At 50.1% G+C, this 21,302-nt stretch overlaps 1 protein-coding gene across 1 annotated transcript in view; it reads left to right on the forward strand.

Annotated features, from left to right (window-relative positions):
* The window catches only part of NSF (N-ethylmaleimide sensitive factor, vesicle fusing ATPase), a 72,233-nt gene extending 51,831 nt beyond the window's left edge, over nt 1-20,402 (forward strand). Inside the window, exons 15-22 of the mRNA XM_057386266.1 lie at nt 408-565; nt 2,320-2,453; nt 3,860-3,926; nt 4,103-4,182; nt 11,592-11,726; nt 12,511-12,624; nt 17,459-17,514; nt 18,352-20,402. Coding sequence (XP_057242249.1) covers nt 408-565; nt 2,320-2,453; nt 3,860-3,926; nt 4,103-4,182; nt 11,592-11,726; nt 12,511-12,624; nt 17,459-17,514; nt 18,352-18,370 — 763 coding nt within the window. The 3' untranslated portion in view covers nt 18,371-20,402. The remainder of the gene's footprint in view (nt 1-407; nt 566-2,319; nt 2,454-3,859; nt 3,927-4,102; nt 4,183-11,591; nt 11,727-12,510; nt 12,625-17,458; nt 17,515-18,351) is intronic.
* Nucleotides 20,403-21,302: the final 900 nt, after the last annotated feature.

A 21,302-nucleotide genomic window follows, 5' to 3' on the forward strand; every position in this document is an offset into this window, starting at 1 on the left:
TAAAGATAAAGATAAAGATAAAGATAAAGATAAAGAACGACTGGGGTTTCCCTCTTCTCAGCACATCTCTCCGTTTTGGGCCACTTCAGTTCCATTACCATGGGCTGGAGGAGGAGGTTTAAGACAATTTTTGAGAATCGTCTCCACAGTGTGGAGTCAGAGCCCACTGGCAACTTGCACTGACTGGAACTGGTTGTGTGGGTGTAGGAGATGTTTCTGAACGTGCCTGCTCTCCCCCTGTGTTCAGCCCTCTGAGCTGGAATGCTCTGAGTCACCAGTGGGTGCGACTGGCTCACTTCAGCATCCTCCAGAACCTCGCTCCTGCTTGTTTTCTTTAATTGTTTCATGGTTTTTCTGATGGGATGAGAACTTTTTTTTGGTAAAAGAAGCATTCCTTCTCCTCTRCAGGCATTTGGAACCAACCAGGAAGACTATGCCAGCTACATCATGAACGGGATCATTAAGTGGGGTGACCCAGTRACGAGGGTGTTGGATGATGGGGAGCTGCTGGTCCAGCAGACCAAGAACAGCGACCGCACTCCCCTGGTCAGCGTCCTGCTGGAAGGTACAGCTGGGGCAAAACACGTAGGAAAAGCCTTTCTGGGGACTGTTCCTGTCACCTCTGCCACCCTGCAGCTGTGGGAAACATACACAAATGGGGAGAAATGGAATCGGCCTCTTTCGGTTTGCTCGGGGGAAATTGCTTTGGGTATTAAAGCTGTGTCCCCAGGCAGAGGGAATGCTGTGCTTGGAGCGAGGCAGAAGGGACCCAGTGAACCCAGTGAACAAGCAAAATGTACCCAATTAACAACCTGAATTGGGCTGTCTTACAGTGAAGGTGTCTCCAGCTGAGTCAGTTGTCTAAATTCTCTTTGAAGWCACTGCAGAGCTCAGCAGTGCAATTAGCTGAGTTCAAACAGCCACATTGAGGTGTCTCTGTCATGAGAGGTGCAATTCCCTCTATCCAGGCTGTTACTGGCTAAGGAGAGTTTCCAGATATTGGAAACTGGTTCCAGTGGCTGTGTTACAGGTATTGGAGTAGAATTTTGTTATATTGGAGTAGAATTTTGTTATATTGGAGTAGAATTTTGTTATATTGGAGTAGATATTTTTATATTGGAGTAGGATGTTTTATATTGGAGTAAAATTTGTTAGATTGGAGTAGAATTTTGTTATATTGGAGTAGAATTGTTTATATTGGAGTAGAATTTTGTTATATTGGAGTAGAATTTTGTTACATTGGAGTAGATTTTTTTATATTGGAGTAGGATGTTTTATATTGGAGTAAAATTTGTTATATTGGAATAGAATTTTGTGATCTTGGAGTAAAATTTGTGATATTGGAGTAGGATTTTTTATATTGGACTAGATTTTTTTATATTGGAGTAAAATTCATTATATTGGAGTAGAATTTTTGATATTGGAGTAGAATTTGTTACATTGGAGTAGAATTTCATTATATTGGAGTAGAATTTTGTTATATTGGTGTAGAATTTTTATATTGGAGTAGAATTTGTTGGAGTAGGATTTGTTATACTGCAGTAGAATTTTATTATATTGGAATACAATTTTTTATATTGGACTAGATTTTTTTTATATTGGAGTAAAATTTGTTATATTGGAGTAAAATTTGTTATATTGGAGTCAAATTTTGTGATCTTGGAGTAGAATTTTATTATATTAGAGTAGACTTTTTTTTATTTTGGAGTAGAATTTGTTATTTAGTTCTCCCTTTTTTTGTCCTGAAGTCCAAAAAGRTGGGTTACCACTGTAGCTGTGGAGTTAACCCTGAGTTATTCCCTGTGTCAGTGCCTAGCAATTCCTTCTGTTGCTGTGAACTGATCCATGTTGGGTACATGGATTCAGGTGTGTCCTCGGTCTCCAAATTATCCTGGTGTGAATTCAGTCTTTGTCAGTGTTTTCCTGGCACTCCTGCTGCTGACTTGTTTGCCAAAGAGCCAGCAGAGATCACACTGAGAAAGGCCATCAGATCGAGAKGTTTTTCCAACAGACAAACTCATTTTGGTATAGTGGCTGCTCCTGCAGAATGTGCAATGTCCTTTTTTTGTCATGGCAATGTCATGGCAKATCATTCTGTGTGTTTTCAAGCAGTTCCATTGATTAATTGCCTGCATGTGGAGGRTTGGTTGGGTTGCACCAGTGTGTTCTTCCTGCAAGCCAGGAAAAAGCTCCTTTCACACYGCACACACCTCTGGATGGGATTCTMAAATGATTAGATTCTAAAACTAAACTTTCRGTATCATCTGAGCATTGTCAGAGCTGTTTTCTCCCTGATTTATTCCTTGTTCTTTGCCTCAGGTCCCCCCCACAGTGGGAAGACTGCTTTAGCRGCGAAAATAGCAGAAGAGTCCAACTTCCCCTTCATCAAGATCTGTTCCCCTGATAAGATGATCGGATTTTCTGAAACAGCCAAGTGCCAGGCCATGAAGAAGGTAAGTGTGAGTCCTGTCTGTGCCTAGTGACAGCCTAGTACTGAGTTCTCTTGTGAAGGGAAAGGTGAATTATCCTTGGGATGCTGTTTTCTGCTCTCTCTAGGTCTGGAATTCCTGCATGTGTTTATTTAGAAAGTTGAGTTATCATAGAATTGTGGAATGGTTTGGGTTGGAAGGACCTTACAGCCCATCCAGCACCACCCTTGCCATGGGCAGGGAGACCTTCCACCATTCCAGGGTGCTCCAAGCCCTGTCCAGCTTGGCTTTGGGCATTCCAGGGATCCAGGGGCAGCCACAGCTTCTCTGGGCACCCTGTGCCAGGGCCTGCCCACCCTCCCAGGGAGGAGGAATTCCTTCCCAATAGCCCATCTCACCCTGCCCTCTGCCAGCTTGAAGCCATTCTGTTGTCCTGTCACTCCAGACTCTTGTCACAGTGTTTTTGTGGCCCTGAGTGACTCAGGGAAGGTTTCAGGGCTCCATCCCGTTTGGGTGTGGGGTGTGACCCTGGCACACAGTGGGACAGAGCAGGTCTGGGGTGAGCAGCTCTGCCTGTGAAGGTGCAGGCAGGACGGGCTTAGGGCTGCACTAGGAGAGACCAGACCCTGCCTAAGGGAAGGCAGGAAGAGCTCTGAGGGGGGTCTGCAGTTCAACAAGGGCTTTAACAACCTGGGGAGCAGGAGAATGTGGAGAAGTTGAACATTTTCATGTCCTGAAGCAGCCCAGCCCTTACTCCTCAGTAGGAATGATGCTGACTGGAGTAAGTGGCACATTGCTCTGAGCAGTTTGGTGCAGGGCTGTAGAGTTTCTGAGGGAAGGAAGGTGCTTGGAACAAACAATGTGCTCATAACTGGGGCTCAGTTTGTGACAGATTCCTAAATGAATCTTTAGGATTCACTGGGGTTGGGGTTTGCTGGTTGCAGGGCTGCAGCAGCACTGCTGTCCTTAGTGCTGCCTCTGCTCGCACCAGAGCTGTGCAGGGCTCTGGCTGCTGCTCCAGGAGCCACCACCCAGACCCAGGCAGTCCTTTGTCCCTGCAGGGTGCTCTCCTGGCACAGAAAGAGGAGAAAAGTCTCACAGCTGACACAGTGGTGGGGGTTCTGTGTGTGTGTGTGTGTTACATTACCATTGCTGCCCCAGCTCCAAACCCAGAGCAATGGTGCTGGTTCATCTCTGTCTCACAGTGAACCTCAGGGCAGCCCAGGGTGGGGATAAATGAACAAATAAATGGAATTTGTGGAGCTGGCAGTGCTTTGTTGGCAGCAGGGAGCCTGATCTCTCAGTACCTACCTGCTCCATTCTCACTTTATCCCTCTCAGTGCTGCAGTGCTCAGCTGGACCCACACCAGCAGGCCCAGTTGTGGCTCTAAGGCTGAGCTCTAAAACTGAGCCATTTCACTGTTTTTCAGATCTTTGATGATGCCTACAAGTCCCAGCTCAGCTGTGTTGTTGTGGACGACATCGAGCGGCTTTTAGGTGAGTCAGGAGGAGGGAGAGCTGTGCTGGCTGCTGCACAAATATTGATGTCTTTGCCATGTTGAAACATTGCAAACTGGAARTTATCTGGAACCATTTACTACAGGAGCATTGAACTGGTTTTGATGCAGCGGAACAGCTTAAATGTGGGCAGTAAAATGCAATTTTSCTTTCAGATTATGTCCCAATTGGACCTCGGTTCTCCAATCTGGTGTTGCAAGCGCTCCTGGTGCTGCTGAAGAAAGCCCCACCTCAGGTAAGGCAGGGATGTTGTGCAGGAATGGGGGCAGCAGGAGCTGTCAGTGCCTTTGTCTCTGAGCTGATCCCAGCCTGCTGCTCTTCATCCTCTGGGACAATTCGGGGATAACCACAAGGGATTTAACTTGAAATATCTCATTACTTGGGGCTGAATCTTCTGCACTTAGTCCTAAAAATACTGCCTAAGGAAAGCAGTTTAACCTCCACGCTGTAGAGCTGGCCTGGGCCAGCTGCCTGCCCTCTGAGGAGCTGTTCAGGCCAGACTCAGCCCTGGCTTAGCCCTGTGCTCCCTCTCTATTTATTTATGAATCAATTTCTGTCTAATTTCTGATTGTGCTTGTCAGGGGTTTAATTTGTTCTTAACTCAAAACGATCAGGTGTTAATTACAGCAGCTGGGGGAAGCTTCAGATCTTGACTCCTGTGCTGATCCTGCCTGTTTGCACTTTGTGGTGAGATTTAAGAGCATCACGAGTGCTGCGGGTTCTGCAGCTCGTGCTGAGCGAGGTGAGGCAGGCAGGGCCTTTCTTGTTTGCCATTTCCCTGCTCTGTGTGTGACAGTATCTGCATGAATTAATAACATCACCACAGGAACCTGTTATGATCGTTCTGTGATCTCAAATCACTGCCAGATCATGGATATTATCCATGGATCATGGATAATTAAGGAAAGGTCTTGTGTTTTCACACTTTCTCTGGTGAGGCCCTAGAGCCACCCAGCTACAAGAGAGCTCACCCTTTATAACACCAAACAACTGAAACAAAAGGCCTGGAACCTGYCTGGAACACTGAAGTAAAGTTGAAGAAAAAACCCAAAAGTCAAACAAGGTTATCCAGGCAGCAAAATGACTGGTATGGCAACCAGCAAGCTCAGCAGAGCTCACCTTTTATAAAGCCCAGGTACAAAAATACACCCTGTGAAATACATCTTTAAAAGAGCAATAGTAACTTAGGGGGGAAACCACTGAAGTTTAGCAAAATGTTTATAGCACAAGGAAATTGCAAACTCCTTTAGATCTGCTCTTGCCTCTCGTGCTGATCCTGTCTGTTTGCACTTTGTGGTGAGATTTAAGAGCATCACGAGTGCTGTGGGTTCTGCAGCTCGTGCTGAGCGAGGCGAGGCAGGCAGGGCCTCCTTCCTTGTTTGCCATTTCCCTGCTCTGTATGTGAGAGTATCTGMATGAATAAATAACATCACGACAGCAACACCTTGAAAATTGCTATCAGGAAAAAGCAGAGAGGCTCAGTCTGATTTTTTTGTCATGTTTAATATCGTGGCGTGGCAGCGTGTGCGTGAGTGTTGTTTTCATGAGAGGCTTTGGTGAAAAGACCTTTCAAATGCAGCACTTTGAACTCAATTGTAATGCCACAGGCCCTGAGTTCCCTGTGTGACTGTCAGCCTGGCAGAACAAAGATTTTCCCAGTGAGCTTTCTAGGCCATGTGAAGTCTGGAACACGACAGGATCCAAGTTTGCTCACATGCTTGGAGCAGAGCAGCTCAGCCATTCCTGCTCACATCACCCTCTGCAATCACTGACCAAAAATTCTACTGCAGGCTGCTCCACGGTGCCAGGACCTGCTTGTTCCCATAAATCAACAGGGAAAATAGAACTTTGGTTCTRTTGAACTTTGAATTTGAAATGGAATCAAACTTTGATTTGGTTCGGTTTTCAAAGGAGCTTAAAATATTAAATTGTSCGTTTGCCCATTGCATCCTGAATGGGTGCTGCTGCTGGGCTGCACTTTGGGTGATACCTGGGGCTCCCAAGAGCAAGACACGGGGCTGGAGCTCACAGATATTTGCCAAGTTTGTGCTTGTTGTGGAGATTTGYGCTCGGCAGGGTTTGAGATGCCCTTGGGGCTGGGAGACTGTCTTGACAGCCAATATTATGGTGACTTAAGCCATAAATTGTTGGAGGGTAGAGAGTGAGTTTGCTGAGGAAATGTCACTAATTGATCATGTGTGTTTTTTTTTATTTTTTTTTTCTTTTCTTTCTGAGTGTCTGGTGTTGGCTCTGTGGGAATCAGAACATGGGGAGAGCTTTGGGCAGGACAGAGTTCTTCCTGATATGTTTGTTTGTGGTGAATTCCCTGGGATAGCCAGGGCATGTGGGGATCTTTTGCATTTAAAATACCAAAGCTGTGTGCAAGAARCAGAGCTGTGCAGGAAGATGCCTTTTCTGAGTGAGCATTTACTGTGAGGAAGGTTGGATTTGGGCACAGACACTCTTGGGGTTTTTGAGCTTGAGTGAGGACCCACGATGGGGTCAATCCTGAGGGTTAATCAGCCCCTCCCAGGTCACCTCTGAGATCTGAGGTTCCCTTGAGGAGCAGTTTGTTGGGAGGGCAGGGCTGGTTTCAGGGGGTTGCTGCAATCTGAGGTGCAGATCCAGGCTCTGAATGCACGAGCAGCAGCAGAGGTACTGATCTGCTCTACGGGGTCAGAGCACCACGGGTTTCTGTGGACTGGGATCATTCCTGGGAAAAGTGRGGTGTCCTGGACATCCCTGTGCTGAGAGGAATTCTTGGCAGGGTGCTGGGSAGGAAATATCTGTTCYCCTRTGCTTTAGTGTTCCACTCAAAATTYTGAGCTGCTTTCAAAGGMTCATGGAATGGGTTCRGGTTGGAAGGGAWCTTAAAGTCCATCCTGAWTGGGCAGRRACACCTTCCACTGTCCCAGGGTGCTCCAAGCCCTGTCCARCCTGGCCTTGGGCACTGCCAGGGATCCAGGRRCAGCCACAGCTKCTCTGGRCACCCTGTGCCAGGGAATCACCACCCTCCCAGGGAAGAATTTCATCCCARTATCCCATCCATCCCTGCCCTCTGGCAGTGGGAAGCCATTCCCTGTGTCCTGTCACTGTTACATTCCTGTCCTGGGTCTCTCTCCAGACCTTTCCAGCCCAGCACCAGGACTGTGGGAGCGGTGGGAGCAGAGGATCCAGCCTGGCTGCTCCCTTCRCTGTGGCCCAGATTGTGAATTCCCTGCGGTGTCACACCCCTTGCAGGGATGTCCTTGATGTGCAGGCAGCTTCCTGCAATCCCTGCGTGGCAGAGCAGCGTTTCTGGGATGAGATGTTATTAATTATGCATCGAGGTGCRTGTCTGTGTTGAGTTGGTGTGGGAAAGCTGCTCCCAGGCTCCCCTCTTCCAGGGGAGGCTGGATTGTTGGAACGTGCTGTGGGAAGGGCAAACACTCGAAAGTTCTGGTTTTCTTTTGAGAGTAAACACTTTAGACTTTAAATAAACCAGAAACCTCTCTGAGCTTGCTTTAAATTGCCAGTCACAGCTCCTGCTTGTGGTTCCACTCAGCAGTGGTAAACAGAGCTATCTGTGACTGCTGCTTCAAGAGGACTGAAAACCATTGCATTTTGTTCAGCATCTTTTTTTAAACCAATTAGAAACCTTTTCTGCAGTGCCTTGAAGGGAAGAAAACAAACCATGTTCTCTTGGGTCTTTAATTCAATCGAGTTTGCCTGTGTGCTGCGGGAGCAGGGACTGGGGGATGGAAAGGCTGAAAAGGGCTGGCTCAGCGGGGAGCCGAGCGGGAGAAAAGGGCTTCCCTGAGAACGGGGCAGCGGCAGCTCCCGGAGCTGGGGCTGCTTCATCTACATGCACGGTCACACGGGGCCTGGAGCCGCTGCCGGCCCCGCCGAGCTTCACACGTGCTTCCCTGCAGCTTCGCTGCTGCTTTCCAACAACCGGCTCGGGTGCAGGGACCTGCAGCATCCCTGGGGGGAGGGACCCGCAGCATCCCCGGGTGGGAGGGAAGGACCCACAGCATCCCGGGGAGGGGAGGGAAGGACCCGCAGAATCTTCAGGCAGAAGGACTCTCAGCGTCCTCGGGTGGGAGGGAAGGACCCACAGTATCCCTGGGGGGAGGGAAGGACCTGGAGCATCCTTAGGCAGAAGGACCTTCAGCATCCCCGGGCGGGAGGGAAGGACCCACAGTATCCCGGGGAGGGGAGGGAAGGCTCTGCAGCATCCCCGGGAGAGATGGGGAGAGAAGGACCCAGAGCATCCCCRAGCAGAAGGACCCTCAGCATCCTGGGGTGGGGAGAGGAGGACCCACAGCATCCCTGGGAGGGACCCATAGCATCCCCGGGAGGGAGGGACTTGCAGCATCCCAGGGGGAAGGGGAGGACCCACAGAATCCTCAGGCAGAAGGAYCCTCAGCATCTCGGGGTGGGATGGGGAGGGAAGGACCCGCAGCATCCCCGGGGGAAGGAAAGGACCCTCAGCATCCCCAGYRCAGAGGGAGCAGGGGCTGGGCATGGCTGSCCCGATGGAGGTGCTCCTGGAGGAACGCCCACTCCTGGGGATGRCCTTTCACTGCTCCCCAGCCCTTCCCTCCAAGGGACACCCACTCCKGGGGCTGYCCTTCCCTGCTCTCCAAGTCTCCAGCTCCATTTTAAAAGTGTGATTTGTATGTGGCACTGCCCTTCCCTGCACCCAGAGCACCCAGCCCTTCCCTCCAAGGGACACCTGCTCCTGGGGATGGCCTTTCACAGCACCCAGGACATCCAGCCCTTCTTCTTGAAGGCATTACCACTCCTGGGGGTGTCCTACCTCTTCCCTCCAGGTCCCCAGTCCCACTTTCAAAGTGAGATTTGTACCTGGGGGTGCCCTTTCCCTGCTCCCAGGACACCCAACCCCTTCTCTCCAAGTGACACCCACTCCTGGGGATGTCCTTCCCTGCTCCCCAGCCCTTCCATCCAAGGGACACCCGCTCCTGGAGATGCCCTTCCACTGCTCTCCAGGTCCCAGTSCCACTTTCARAGTGAGATTTGTACCTGGGGATGTCTTTCCCTGCTCCTCAACCTTTCTTCTCCAAGGGACACCCACTCCTGGGGATGCCCTTCCCTGCCCTCAGAGCCCCCAGCCCCTTCTCTCTCTGGGGCACTGGAGGCTTTTGCCAATTTATGGAAGGGAATAATTTCCCTTTTTGCTGCAATCCCAGATGCATTCCTGATTCCAGCTCGCTCAGTGTGAACTGGAAGCAATTCCAGTCCCCTTTGATGTTAACTTTATATGGATGAACCTAGGGAATTATGTTTTCTCCCTTCACATGTAAGGAACTCCCAAGACCCCAAACATGAGGATAAAGGGTCCTGAACACAGTGAGCAGCTGGTGGGTGACAGAGCCACCTCAGTGTCACCAGTGTCTGGTTCCAGCAGAGCTCAGGGCTGACTGGATTTGCTGAAATTCCAAAATTGGAGACTCCACTGCTGTGCTGAGGCTCCAGTTGCTCCCAGCAGGGTCTGTGCCTTGTTCCAGTTCCCCCTGGGCAGTGAGGTGGGRCCTGTTGGGAACAGAGTGCTGGGTTGAGGAATCCATGTCCTGATGCTGGAAAATTTAATTGGTTAGAAGAGTTTATTGAGTGCCACATTTCTGCGTTGACAATTTCCTTCAATTCTGGGGGGTCAGCTCTGGRGTCACCCCCTTCTAGAAGGCAGCAGGGCAGGACACACACACCTCTGGCAGCACAGAGGGATCTCTTGCTCCAAATTGGGGCACTTGGCCTAAAAATGGACAGGATGAACCCAGRTCTGAGGCTGTGCCTGTGTCTGATCTCTGGTGATGGAAGAGCTGGTGCTAGAACTGCCCTGCTCGTGGATCTGGCACCGAATCAGCTTGAGCTGCTCCTCCTTCCTTGCTCAGCACTCACGTGCTGTGCCTGGTTTTTGGAAGTTCAGCTTGAATCCTGATTTTCTGTGGGATGAGCACATTGCCTTCACTGAGGCTGCTGTAGAAATGAAGGATCAGAAAATTCTGAATATTTCTGGAAATGGGGCAGGACCTGGAGCYCCGTGCCCCATGCTCTGGGATCACCTTGCTGGAGCAGGGAGTTGCCCTGCAGCCTGACCCCCTCTGGGATCCTGGGAATCACAGGAATAAASCCTGGGATGTCCTGTGGTGTGTGCCAGGCCAGAGGAGCTGGGCTGGGAGCAGCTTTTCAGTTTGCCTTGATGGCTTTTCCTGCTGCCTTGATCATTCCAGGGCAAACAGCGCTGCCCTGGGGGTTCCCTGGTTTGCTGAGTTTGGGTTTGGGACCCCTGCCCTGGCACTGCTGGGGGGTCACTGGCTGCTGCCAGGAAGGGTCAGGGTTAAAGGCAGGGAGCTGAAGGTGTGGCTGCTTCTGAGGAAAGCAGGGAAAAATCAGGAAATTTTGGGTGGAGCTGTTAAAAATTAGAAGTGCTTTCGCAGAGTGGCCATCTGTTCTCAGGAGCTCCCAAGCACGTCAGCAGTTCAGGGACCTGGGAATGGATTTTAACAGAGATATCTAAAAATTGCTGATGGATCTGCCCTCTGGGAGCTCAGCCTTGTGCTTTTCAACCTTGTTAAGCCTTTCCATTCTTGGTGCTGTGCTTGCCTGAGTCCAGCTGAGCTGTTGGTGGGAGTGAACCCCCTTTGGTTCCGTTTATCTGATGTTTGATAATTCCATTTTATGCTCCCTGGTTTTTATAATGCCAAGCAGCAGTTTTCTCCTCATCTCCTCTATACTGCCTATGATTTTATAAACCTCTCTGTTTTCACCAAGGATCTGTTTGGGGAAGTTATTCCCTATTTGTGACCATCCCGAGTGCTTTCTCTGGCTTCTCCAACTGAACAGAATCAGAGAAACAGGGAATGATTTGGGTTGGAAGGACCTTAAAGTCCATCCAGTGCCACCCCTGCCATGGGCAGGGACACCTTCCACCATCCCAGGCTGCTCCAAACCCCATCCAACCTGGCCTTGGACACTGCCAGGGATCCAGGGGCAGCCACAGCTGCTCTGGGCACCCTGTGCCAGGGCCTCCCGACCCTCACAGGGAAGAATTTCATCCCAATATCCAATCTAACCCAATCTAATTTCATCCCAATATCCAATCTAACCTATCTATCCTCTGTCAGTGGGAATCCATTCCCCCTTGTCTCCAGTCCCTCTCCAGCTCTCCTGGAGCCCCTTTAGGCACTGGAAGGGGCTCTGAGCTCTCCCTGGAGCTTCTCTTCCCCAGGCTGAAGAGCCCCAGCTCAGATATGATGGATTTGAAGTTACATTTGAAACAGGAAGGAGCTTCTGGGCTCCCATGGCAGAATGATGGTCCTGTTTCACTCTTTCCTCATTTTAAAATTACCCCAGTGGTCCCACACTGAGTGTGACTGTGCTGGTGTTCCCCCAGAATTCCCCCATGGACTGATTCCAGGGCTTTTCCTCAGTGCTCCCAGGACCTCAGAGCTGTTTCTGTGTGTGCAGGAATCCCCTGTGCTCCTGACTGCTTCAATTACTGACAGATTTAATCCCATTAACTCTGTTTGAAGTGGGTTTGTAAATGGCCATTTCYCATTCATCATTTGCAGTTAGCTGAGCCCTCCCCAGGCTGGTTCTCTGTCTTTTTTCCTTTCCTGACTCTTGTCCCTCACCTGGCAGGGCCGCAAGCTGCTGATCATCGGCACCACGAGCCGCAAGGACGTCCTGCAGGAGATGGAGATGCTGAATGCCTTCAGCACCACCATCCACGTGCCCAACATCGCCACAGGGGAGCAGCTCATGGAGGCTTTGGAGGTGAGGAGAAGTTCAASGATGACAAAAGACTCAAAATTGGGTGAAAATCAGAGATTTTGCAGTGGCTCTGTCTGGTAACACCATCCCACTTGGCATTGTGCCATAACGTAGCAGTTCTCAGGCTTTTCAATTTGCTTTTTCATGAATTAAAATGAAGCCAAATTAGAGAACAGCAGGTCAGGGGAAAGGTTTGTGGTGTGGATTGAAACATTCCAAGGGTGTGGATGTGGGTAATGAATATAATTGGGACACCAACTGAACGTGCCAGGAGGTCTGTTCAGTTGGAATAGCGTGGACTGAAGGTGTTTGGGCTGAAATGATAAATTCCTGATGAATTCCTGCCTTTAGTGGCYCCTTCTGTGCCCTGGTAGGGATTTGCAGTGAGTACTGAAGGCTGAACAGGCAAATCCTCAGTGCCATTGGCAAATGTGTCCCAGGGTTGGTGTCTCCAAAGCCTGGGAGACGCAGCCACTTCTGCAGCAGCTTTGGGCACTTCCTGTGGCTTGAGCTGTTGTTTCCTTGTAGACCCTGCTCTGGAGAAAACCTGGAGTGCAGCACGAAAGCACAGCAGTAACTGTTGGATGAGGGATTTTATGGAAAAAACCATTACGGAATTAAAGAACTGTTTATTTGCATTTTGCCTGATCTAAGACACATTGCAACAAATTTCCCTTCTCAGCTAATAAATCCTTCTAGCTTCCCATTCCCTTTCTCCCCAGGTAGGTACCATTTTTCTTACAGTCAGTCTCCTGCTGTTGATTTTTTAAAATGATTTCTCCCCCAGCTCCTGGGTAACTTCAAAGACAAGGAGCGCAGCACGATCGCACAGAACGTCAAAGGGAAGCCCGTCTGGATTGGAATCAAGAAGCTTCTGATGCTGATAGAAATGTCATTACAGGTAGGAATGGTTCTGGGGAGGAAGGGCTGGGTTCCCAGAGCGCTCCTGAAGGTTCCCTTTGCTGCGTGCTGTGGGTTTTGTACTGGTTTGACTGGGACAAGAGCTGCGGTGAGGTGGGATTTTCAGAACAAAGAAACCACCAGATCTTGGTCCACGGAGATCTTTAAATCCCCCCCAGTGCCCATGGGCTGTTCAGAGCTGCACTTCAGAGCATCTGGCTGTGGGAGGGGTTGGATTAACTCACCTTTCATGGAATTTCTTCTCTCCACCCAGCACGTTAAGATTGCAGATAGCAATCACCTCGGGATTTTTTTGGTTTTTTTTATGAAAGAAGAAGGTGCCTGTGCAGGTGTATGTGCTCTTTCCCTGAAGAAGATAAATCTGTCAGGCTGTTCAGCTGCTCTCCTCTTGATTTTCCACTTTCAGCACTTTAAAGAAAATAATTGCAGAGGGTAGAACTATGCAGCTCGCAGCCCTCCCCCRCAGCAGCACCCATGCCTGGAGCCAGCCAGCAAGCTCATGCTCATGCTGACACGGGCTGAGGGTGCAGCCCTAATCCTCCCCTGACATCCCAGCCCCCCTGTGCTCACATCAAATGGATTTAGTGCAGCTGAGTGAGCTGTCCTCAGATCTTGCTCGCAGAGGCAGGGCAGAAGTGAAGAGACTTGCAGTGGGGAGCGCACGAGTCGTGCAGCCCTCCGCTCGCTCGCCGCGATTCTGTTAAAACTTGCTCGGCGCTGACGCTGTGCTCTGACTGCATGTCACCTCAGGGAATAAAGTCATTTATCTAGATTACTTTTTCCTCTTCTTCCTTGGCTTTTAATTCCATAGCTACAGGCAAGTCAGTAAGTCACTGCTCTYGTGTGTTAAATGTGTTTGAGGGGTGCCGGCCTTCGGGCTTTGCCGTGCTGCCCTTCCCCGAACCCTGACAATGGCTCCCTTCTTCTGTCACAGGACATGTTCCCCTGAAGTTCTGGCTGTTTTCAAAGCCTTTCCCCCAAAATTCTGGCTGTTTTCAAAGCTTTCCCCAAAATTCTGGCTGTTTTCAAGGCTTTCCCCCAAAGTTCTGGCTGTTTTCAAATCTCTTCCCCAAAATTCCGGCTGTTTTCAAAGCTTTCCCCCAAAGTTCTGGCTGTTTTCAAAGTTCTCCCTTAAAGTTGTGGCTGTTTTCAGAGTTTTCCCCTAAAGTTCTGGCTGTTTTCAAAGTTTTCCCCTAAAGTTCTGGCTGTTTTCAAAGCTAAAGGTGGAGATTCTGTAAATCATGGCCAGTTCTGAGCTGGGAGACGGGTGGGAATGCTGCCCCCAGTCCTGCTCCCCATGCCTGTTCCACTCCTTGAGCACCACAATGTCTCAGGGACAGGAAGAAATTAGAGAGTGTCCAAAGAAGGACCTGAGCATGGTGAAGGTGAGGAGGTGAAGCCATAGGAGGAGCAGCTGAGGGCACAGGCTCAGCTGGAGCAGAGGAGGCTGAGGGCAGAGCTCAGGGGGGCTGCAGCTCCTCCCGAGGACGGCTCTGATCTCTGCTCCCAGGACAGGGACAGGACCTGGGGAAGGGCTGGAGCTGTGCCAGGGAGATTTGGGATGGGGATCAGGGAAAGGTTCTTCTGTCCCCAGAGGGTGYTGGCACTGCCCAGGCTCCCCAGGGAATGGTCCCAACCCCGAGGAGCTCCAGGAGCATTTGGACAGCGCTGCCAGGGGTGCTCAGGGTGGAGTTATTGGGGTGTCTGAGCAGGGCCAGGGGTGGCATTGGATGATCCTGTGGGTCCCTTCCCACTCAGGGTACTCCGGGATTTGGTGAGCAGTGGCACTACTGCCACAGAGTCCTCACCCTCTCCGGGGCTGGGCAGGCAAACTGCTTTGGGGAGTTCATTTTTTTTCCAGTAGCAAACACAGAAAACACAGAAAACACCTGTGGTGTTGTGTAGGTGAGTCCAGGAGCAGCGGGCTGGGAGAGCTGGGACTGTGCCCTTCCTGCCMCACTGCCCATGCACTGCTGCCACTGTCCCTGAAGCCACTGCGGGTGTCCCTTTGCTGCCTGTTGGCAGCAGGGTGGCTCCTCTGCATCCCTGGGTGCAGGTGGTTGTGTAATAGAGTGAGCAGCATATGGCAGCTAAATCAGAACCAGCTCTGTCCCAGAAGGTCTGAGGTGTTTCCACGACTCCATCTGCTGAGCTGCTATAAATACAGGAGGGCAGAGCTGGGATCTGGGTGYGCTGGAACCCACAGGGAGCTGGAACCTGCCAGGCTCTCACAGGAAGCCACAATTCACCAGATRAGGAGCTCAGCACTGGGTCTTGTTTCAATGGGTTGCACCACAGCTTTTCAGAAGGAGATTCAGTCTGAAATCACTTGAGAATTCCAAGTGAAGGATGAAATTTCTCAAAGAGCTCAGCTGTCAGTTGCCAAGTGAATGAATTCTGTGTAAAAAATGTGCCCATGGTGTCTTCCTCTGAATCTAAGGGTGGGTTTGGTTTTGTTAGARTGGTGATCCCACTCTCTGCTCTCTGCAGGGATTCCTGAGCTGGTTAAACACTTCCCGTGTGTTTCAGGCTAAAGTCACCCTGACCCAGCCCCTCAATATCAAAATCCTTTYCTGGGGCACCTGAACTGCCCTGCTGCCCTGGGTGATTTCTCACATTGTTTCTGAGTTTTGTAACCCCACCTTTTGTGGCAGCCTAATTTCCCCCAAACTCTGTTCACTGCTGTTCCTGGCCTCTTAATATCCATCTGCTCAGGTTTGTGTCACAAACTTCGGTCATCTGTGCACACTGAGCATCCTGGAATGATTCTGTTCTTGTCCAGACGAAGCCACTGATCCGTGGATGTGCTCAGGATTTGCCATGTGGCTCCACAAGTGTTTGCAGTGCCCTTGGCWGCAGTACTGGGCCACCTCTGCCTTCACCCAGCCCTGGGTGCTGCTGCATCCCTGAGCCTTCCTTTTTGTGCTAGTTTGAGAACTAAACCAGCAGGGTAATTATCCCCACACAAATACGTTGCAAGAGAATCTCAGTCAGAGCTACAGTTTAATAGGAAAAATTAAAATAAAGGCAATAATACAGAAACAACAGCTTAGACTGACAAAGTCAGATTACCACCTGACACCCTGTTGAACAGGCTTGTAGCTGCAGTCCCGTTTGAGTGATGGTTATGGTCTTCTCAAAGTGGTGAAGGTTAATGTTAGATGGTGGCTGCAGTCCCGTTGGAGTGATGGTTATGGTCTTCTCAAAGTGGTGAAGGTTCAATATTAAATGGTGATTGCAGTCCCGTTGGAGTGATGGTTATGGTCTTCTCAAAGTGGTGAAGGTTTAATGTTAGATGGTGGCTGCAGTCCCGTTGGAGTGATGGATGTGGTGTTCTCAAAGTGGTGATCCTGAGGACAGGTTGAGTCTGTCTCTGGTGGTCSAGTGGGRGTTCTAGAGCTCCTCTCCTCTGGAATCCAGTGGAAGTGGTGTCCAAGYGTCCCAGAGCCTCAGTTTATATGCCRGTAGGGATGTCCAGTTCCTCCTYTCTGGGYAGGGCATCTCCCAATGGGATGATGGAATTCCATGGGTCATTCCCAGAGCCYTCRATGGCCCATGAGCAGAAATGGCCCCCYGAGGGTGTTATCAGGGCTGGGTCATGCTGAGGATAAAGAGCTCTCCCCCACCTGGTTTAAKGGCTCAKGGAGATGGTGATAGAATACAGASTCCTGGTTACACTTTCCATGGAACCTTAGACACTTTTCCATGGCTGGGGGCTGCTTCCTCCTGCTTCCTCTCCCTGCCTGCCCTGCTGCTTTTGGACCTTGCTGACAGCACTGCCAAAGCCCAAGTCTCTCTCCTCCTTGGAGCAGGAGCCTGGCTGAGCCAGGCAGCGTTCCACAAAACCCCTCTGGCACCTCCAGACTTTTCCTGATTTGGTAACTTCTGTTTAGCATAAATAAAACTTCATCAGTGTAAACAAAACACAATCTAAGCTGCTTGTCTTTAATGTAWCTTAACTTTTATGGGAGCTTATTTTGAGAGCTCTTCCTATGATGTTGCCTGTGTATTTGAAACCAGACCCTGTAGCTGGACATGCTGAGGGTTTGGGGTTCCTGGCAGGTTTTTAGGAGCACTGAGGGTTTGTCACAACTTGGTGAGGATCTCCTTCTCTGGCCTGGAGATTCACAAAGTCCTTCTCAGGAATATTTCACATTCCAACCTCTGTCTTAGGGGGTTCACCTTTCTTCTGATCCTGGACCCTGACTATTGCCAGGGTTCTTTGCTGCCCAAACCCTCAAAGAAATGCTCAGCGAGCCTCACTGAGTTCCTTTAAATCCTCTCATTTCAGTGAATTTATTTTTCTGTTCTAAAAGTAGCTCAGCAGTTGGTGCCTTGCTCTCCTATCTCACAGCCATGGGGAGTTTTACATTTTTAGGCTTTTCTTAGCACAAAGCAGAAATTCTCACTGGCGCTCTCTCCCCCACTGTTGTTGGTTTAGGATTTCTTTTTCTTCTAAGCTCTTTTTGAAGGCATTCCCTCCACTGCAGCAGCCAGACTTTTCAATAGATGGCTTCTGCACATCTGGAATGGGAAGAAATTTTCCTTTAGGGATGTAAAATGTGATGGAAGAGTTCAAGAGCCCCCAAGTTCCGTATTTACCCAGGGGTTTTTTTGTTCACCAAAGCAAACAAATTTTCACTGTCAAAGCCTGCACCCCCAGCAGGGTAGGAGTTGGACTCCATGATTCTTGGGTCCATCTCAGGATATTCCATGATCCTTGGGTCCATCTCAGGATATTCCATGATTCTCTTCTTTCCTTTTGGGCTTCTTGGAGGGTTGCACTGATGGGGATCTGTTTGTTTGGTGTTTAGATGGATCCTGAGTATCGGGTGAAAAAGTTTTTGGCTCTCCTGAGAGAAGAAGGAACGTAAGTACTTTTATTTTAAAGCAGTGTTTAAATTCTCTTTTCTGCTCAGAAAAGAGCTTCTCTGAGGGGAACCTGCAGTGGGGTGTGCCTGCTCTCATTGCTGACCCCTCTGGATTGTCAGAGCTGGATCAGATCAGGAATTTGGGAGGAAGGGGGGAGGTCCTGGAAGTTTGGGAAGTTGCATGCCTGAATTCTCTGCTTTTCTAAACTTATCCTTGACTTTAAAGTGTACATGAGATACTGGTCCACATTCACCTTTCTTTAACTGAAAGAAATAAAAAATTCTGCTTGAGTTAAAATCCAGCTGTTTATCTAAAATGGGGGATTTTGGTTTCTTGTGCCTCCTGTCTGAGAGAAAAAATGTCCATGAGGTACTGGGCACAATTCACCTTTCTTTGACTGAATGAAAAATTCTGCTCGAGTTAAAATTCAGCTGTTTCTCTAAAATGGGGGATTTCAGTTTCTTGTGCCTCCTGTCTGAGAGAAAAAATGTCCATGAGATATTGGGCACAATTCACCTTTCTTTAACTGAATGAAAAATTCTGATCGAGTTAAGATCCAGCTATTGATCTAAAATGGGGGATTTTGGTTTTTTTGTGCCTCCTGTCTGAGAGAAGGATGTCCTACTCTTTCCCCATAGGTGCCACAGGGAGTAGTTGARCCCAGTGGGACAGTGGCATCTCCTAGAGAATGACTTTGTAAAACCTGTAGGGCASTACCCGTGCTGGGAAAACTCCCTCCACTCTACCCTGGCTCTGTGTGAGCGGTCCCAGTGTGTGCTTGATGCTTTTACCGTGTGCATGATGCTTTCCTGATGGATTTGGCTTCTTTTGCAAGAGTCCCCACCCTCGACTGAAGGCGGACCAAGCGCGAGACCGGCAGCTGGAAAAGCGACCAACCTGGAGAACAAACACTGGGATCTTTGCTCTTCTGTGCTCCACACACTGGACAAAGCGAAACGCTCCCCGTTCCCCGTGGAACCTGCATGTGTAGTGCAATCCAGTACCTTTATTCTCTGTCTTCAGTATTCTGATGTCGTGTGGAAGTGTCTCCTACAACACTGTGCTTCTGTCTGTGCAGCCCGGCTGCGCTGTGGGGCTGAGCCTCGCTCGTGTGCAGCGTTCCTGGGGTGGGAAATGGATCCTGGCTTCCCAAAAACCTTCCAGTGTGAGCAGGGAAACGCATCCTGGCTTCCCAAAAACCTGCCAGTGTGAGCAGGGAAACGCATCCTGCCTTCCCAAAAACTTACCAGTCTGAGCAGGAAAATGGATCCTGGCTTCCCAAAAACCTGCCTGTCTGATTGGGGAAATGGATCCTGGCTTCCCAAAAACCTGCCTGTCTGAGCAGGGAAACGCATCCTGGCTTCCCAAAAACCTGGCAGCCTGATAAGGGAAACGAATCCTGGCTTCCCAAAAACTGACCAGTCTGAGCATGGAAATGGATCCTGGCTTCCCAAAAGGCTGCCAGTCTGATAAGGGAAATGGATCCTGGCTTCCCAAAAACCTGCCAGTCTGAGCAGGAAAATGGATCCTGGCTTCCCAAAAACCTGCCAGTTTGAGCAGGGAAACGCATCCTGGCTTCCCAAAAAACCTGCCTGTCTGATTGGGGTAATGGATCCTGGCTTCCCAAAAACCTGCCAGTGTGAGCAGGGAAACGCATCCTGGCTTCCCAAAAAACCTGCCTGTCTGATTGGGGTAATGGATCCTGGCTTCCCAAAAACCTGCCAGTCTGAGCATGGAAATGGATCCTGGCTTCCCAAAAGGCTGCCAGTCTAAACAGGGAAACAGATCCTGGCTTCCCAAAAACCTGCCAGTGTGAGCAGGGAAACGCATCCTGGCTTCCCAAAAACCTGCCAGCCTGGTTGGTGGAGGSAGATGGAAGCTCTGCTCTGTCCAGTCCTGGCCAGCTGAATGCTTTCCTGTGCTCATCCCACCCCTGATGGAGCTCTGAGCCRGACCCCACAGGCAGTGCCCACGCCAGCCCAGCTCCAGCAGTGATGCTGCACGCGCTTTATTTGTACCCAGGGATTCTGATGAGACACTGCTGGTGGCACTGRGCACTGCAGGAGGGCAGGGAAGTGTTGATCAGAGCAGAGGAAATTCCCAAATCCAGTATTTAAAGCTTGTTGTTAGTTCAACAGCAGTTTTAGAGATGCTGGTTCCAGCCTCCAGCTCTTCCTGAGTTCCTGTAGTCAGCAGCTTTGGCATCCTCCAGCCTCATTTTCTCCCTTTTTCTCTGCCACGTTACCAAAGGTTGAAATCCCTCCTTAGAGACAGGGAGGAGGCCGAGCTCTGCAGGTGCACGAGACGTGTGTTGCCGTGTTTTTGCACTGAAATTAAGGAATGTATCCAACCTTGCTCCACGGTCCTTCCCACCTCAGGGAGATGCTGGCCCTGGCTGCTCCTTCCCCGAGGTTCCTGGGACATACCTCAGTGTGCTGGGGCATCAGATCAAAGCCATTTAGCAGATTTTGGTCAGAGTAGCTTCCTCAGCGTGCCAGCCCCGCTGTGAGGGCTGTCCCCAGGGAAGGAGGGTGTCCCATGTCCTTCCCGGCCCTGGTGGCTGTGCTGGTGTCCCCAGTGTGTGCTCACAGCAGCTGGAGTGCTTCAGCCACTCCTCTCCGTTCCTCTGGCAGTGCTGGTGTGTTGTGATGCTGTTGTGAGTCCCAGTGGTGGTTCCCTCTCATTTYGTGTAGGATCTTGTGAATTTATTTGTTCCTCCCCTTCCCCTCTGCCAGTCCGAGCGACAGCAGCACACAGTAACTTATATTTCAGAGCAAATGATGTAAAACCTTATCGTGTCTGTGTCCAGAACTATATTGATGAATAAATATCTGGTTTAATTGCACATTCGATGGATTCAATAAAAAGCACAACTCCTTGTGATGAGCTGGGTGCTGTCTGTGTGTGTGTGTGTGTGAGRAGCAGAGCGTGGATGGATTGAATTTACCCCAGCCTGGAGAGTTTGGCCCCTTGTAGTCCTGAAGAAATCACTGAGAGGGCTCTGGTCCAGCCCGTTCTGGAGCTCTGCAGTGCTGAGGGGGTCCCATGGGTGCACCCACCTGTGTGAGTGTGAGCTGGGGGTGTCACACACCTGGGGAGGGCTGGAAAACCCTGGCTGGGACATCCCAATCACTGCAGTGCCTGCTCCAAGATCTCCATCCTCGGGGGCTCCTGCAGSTGGCACAAGGGGAGGGCAGCACCTTCCCACACCTGGCTGTTCTCCAGGCAGAGTGGCTTTAAACATAAAATATAAATATTATTTATCACAATATTCATTCTTCAGCCCTTCTTTACCCCGTTTCATCTTGAACCTCTCAGAAATGTGTCTGAATTGGAGCTGYTGACCAGAGACAGATTTGAAAGTGCTGGGATGGGTTTTGGGGGGACAGTGTGGGGTGGAGGAAGGTTTGGGGCAGGTGGGCAGAGAGAGCTTCACCCATGGAGCTGTGGAGCCCAGAACCTTCCACGGGTCARATATTGGGGTTCTCTGTTTTTCTGGGATGTGCCAGTGGTTGCAGTGCCTGGTGATGGTGGGAGAGATGCCCTGTCCATGCCCGTGGATGGCTTTGTGTGTGAATTGGGCATCAGGACAAGAATACTGAGTGGTTTTATATTTCCTTCTTCCCTTCAGACAGGAGTATTTGAGGCCAGAGCAGTGGAAAATCGTGTGCACTTAAAACCACTGCTGATGCTGCAGAAATGAGATGGACAGAATTATTCATGGATGGGAGGAGACGTTATTACAGGAGGAAATTTGGAATTTGGTCTGTCCAAAGCCAGGGAGAG

Source organism: Malurus melanocephalus, unplaced genomic scaffold (genome assembly GCF_030028575.1).
Source record: "Malurus melanocephalus ecotype Western Australia unplaced genomic scaffold, MMel_1.1 scaffold_943, whole genome shotgun sequence".
NCBI lineage: Eukaryota > Metazoa > Chordata > Aves > Passeriformes > Maluridae > Malurus > Malurus melanocephalus.